At 39.3% G+C, this 2,919-nt stretch overlaps 1 protein-coding gene across 2 annotated transcripts in view; it reads left to right on the top strand.

Annotated features, from left to right (window-relative positions):
- The window catches only part of LOC107556800 (membrane-associated guanylate kinase, WW and PDZ domain-containing protein 2-like), a 71,668-nt gene extending 68,988 nt beyond the window's left edge, over positions 1-2,680 (top strand). Inside the window, exon 2 of one of the 2 annotated variants that reach the window (XR_001605319.1) lies at positions 2,556-2,634. Coding sequence is in view for 1 of the 2 variants with exons in the window: in XM_016240007.1 (XP_016095493.1) it covers positions 2,556-2,680 (125 nt within the window). In the remaining variant the exon portion in view is untranslated. Of the gene's footprint in view, positions 1-2,555 lie in introns of both variants that reach the window. The other variant, XM_016240007.1, reaches the window with a different exon arrangement.
- The last annotated feature ends 239 nt before the right edge of the window (positions 2,681-2,919 follow it).

Raw genomic sequence — 2,919 nt, 5'->3', positions numbered from 1 at the left:
CCCCCGAACGTTATTGGCTCCAACTCGGTTAACTTATTGTTGATTTTTCTGAAGTGATTAACGTTAGGTGTATTCACAAGCTGTTTTATTTACGGTATAAATGCGGTAAAAATAATATTTAACGTCCATTCATCATTTGTAGCACGCAAGCCACCCAATAATCACGCAATAAGCTTTGTGCTTTGTTACTTATATTAAAACACAAAGTGTCACCCTTCTGTCAATTTTATAATAAAATACTAGGCTACAAACAATAAATATGTTTTTACGCTTCTAAATTTGTAGTGAGATATATTCGTATTATATTCGTAATATATCCTATATTCGTCTCAGTTCAAGCAGCATGTGAATCAATGACATTTTCGTCTTTAATATTTGCAGCACGAAATAAACATGAATACATATTTGAATGCATGTTGAAAACATCTGAACAATTTAATACAAACGAATGTTTCATGAAATCGATCAATTAGAGTTTAAAAAAACGTCAAGAGTTTTTGAATTCTATTTGAATTATTTTGTTTCAAAGTATTTAAAGCATTCTATTAGATATATTTATCATGTCTGTGAGGAGGCAAGTATTCGCTGAGTTTCGGTTCATCATTGTAAAGCTGCTAAAGATCAAGACAACAGAAAGCGCATCCTGTTTGTTTTCCTTAAAAATTTTACAAAAGCACAGGGTTTTGTTGATATTGTTTATGAGTGCACACAAATAAAAGTAGACCCTTTACAATTCCGAATGATGTATTACTCTTACCTTTATGAACAAAAATGACGGCGTATGCTAAGTTTCCACTCTTAAGAAAAAAATGCAAGTGATTACGCTGGCGCCTCCATGTCCTGCAGAGCGCGCTTCAGTTTCCACTCTCCGCACAAACGACTGTGTCAAATGCGTCTAACAGCACACATTTATCTAGGTTAAATTTTTTGCATGAAGTGTTTTATGTCAAGTTTTTAAGTCATGTTGATTTGAGAAGGCTAAATTGATCAAACATATATGCTCAACAGTCCGCCGCTGGCCGCTTGGTCCTTACTTAAAAAAACAACATCTTGAATTTAGCAAACATAAAATGTTTCAAACATATTTCTAAATTAACTTAATAAAGAAACGAAAAGAAATATAATCATTTTGCCATTAAAAATCAAAACTGGACTAGCCTATTTGCTGCAACAGCAGCGGTGTAAAGGGGAAGAAAGAGAGAGAGAGAGAGAGAGAGAGAGAAAAAAAGACAAGGGCTCGTGTCAGACTCAGGCCGAGAATATTCTGATAAGTTTTTGGAAGGGCCGGGTCCGTGCAGGGCTCTATTCATTCCCTCGTTTCAATTAAAGGTTCTCCCTTGGCTCAGCGGGCCCACAACACACCCGGGTCCATATGCACCTGCATACCCTGCATACAGTCAGCGCTCTGGGTAAATACATCCACATCCCCACCCCCCCGCTCCGCCACTGGTACGGTCCAACCGGGAGAGCAAGCAGAGCATGCCACGGAGGCAGCCATCAGCGTCGGCGCCATTGTGTTTGAAGCCAACTTTTCATTTGGTTCATTTTGATGGCGATAAAAACAACTGCAGAGCACGCCACGGAGGCAGCCATCAGCGTCGGCGCCATTGTGTTTGAAGCCAACTTTTCATTTGGTTCATTTTGATGGCACGAATTGAACAACGAACTGCAAAGGGTTACACTGACCCATTTCCAATGCACCTTTCAAATATTTATGTGAACTGGCCCTTTAAGGATTTAAGCTTTTCTATGAAACCAACTTAATAAACTTAATAATAATAATTTTTTTTTTGTAATGATTTTTTAATTTTGAGAAATGCAGTTGATGTGTGTCGGTGGAGGATATTAACGTTTATTTTCCTTATGTCTATATATTTAATTTGCTTTTTCCATATATTCTCATGTCTGTCTCTCTCTTTCTCTTTTTTGCTTTACCCCCTCTTTCATTCTCACTCTCTATCCATCTGTCTGCTGATGAAGCACATTTTCTGAAGAGAACCCCCTCCCCATTTCATCACGGGATGTAATAATGACAACGTGTGTGTGTGTGTGTGTGTGTGTGTGTGTGTATTTATCACTGGGACATGCAGGATCCCTGCACTCTTATGTGTTCAGAAATAATTTCTATGTACTAGGAAAAATATGATGGTGTGTGTGAATGAGCGGCGTTGTGTGCTTATATCGATGAGAAACAAGCTAAACAGGAAGGAAGGACCCTCTTAGGAGCTTGAAAAAGCTTTTTGACCACAGAACAAAGTGGAAACTATCACAGACATATTCTCGCAGCTCTTCAGGCAATCGCTTTGAGGTCAGGGTTTTGTATCGAGTGACTAAATCATGGTTTGCTGCAGTATTGTCAGGCCTTTTCCTCAGAAAATAGAATGGCTCCACACACATTCATGTAATGGAGTCCTTTATTACCACTGAAAAACTGCACCCAAAAGCGTTTCTTCACAGAGTTTATTGTGAATGTGAAGTAAACGCCAAGCAGCCTGTTATCAGATGAGATTGTATCGCGGTGGAGGGTCATCTAACCGTCTGTATGTGTGTTACAGGAGTTGTTGTGGATAAAGATCTCAGGCAATATCTCAACCTGCGTTTCCAGAAGGGCTCTTTGGACCATGAGCTGCAACAAATAATTCGGGACAACCTTTATCTTCGTACAGTACCTTGTGAGTAACTCTTTACCCTGATTTCCTTAACTTTTGACACTGCTGCCCTCACTGACTTGGTCCTCTAGGCCAGGGCCACTGACTTTTTATTGATTAATTCCTGGCTGATGCTGTTCGATCACTGGAACAGGGCAGTAACACTTGATTTTATGCATATGAAATTGTTTCAAACCCTGCAACTATGCTAGGGTGGTTGAGAAAGCATTGATATGGTGTTGGTTGCAAGGCTGTTTGTTTTCTAGCAGTG

Source organism: Sinocyclocheilus grahami, unplaced genomic scaffold, assembly GCF_001515645.1.
Source record: "Sinocyclocheilus grahami isolate Dianchi unplaced genomic scaffold, SAMN03320097.WGS_v1.1 scaffold579.1, whole genome shotgun sequence".
Classification (NCBI taxonomy): Eukaryota; Metazoa; Chordata; class Actinopteri; order Cypriniformes; family Cyprinidae; genus Sinocyclocheilus; species Sinocyclocheilus grahami.
The sequence above is the reverse complement of the archived record's forward strand: the minus strand, read 5'-3'. Positions and strand labels throughout refer to the sequence as shown.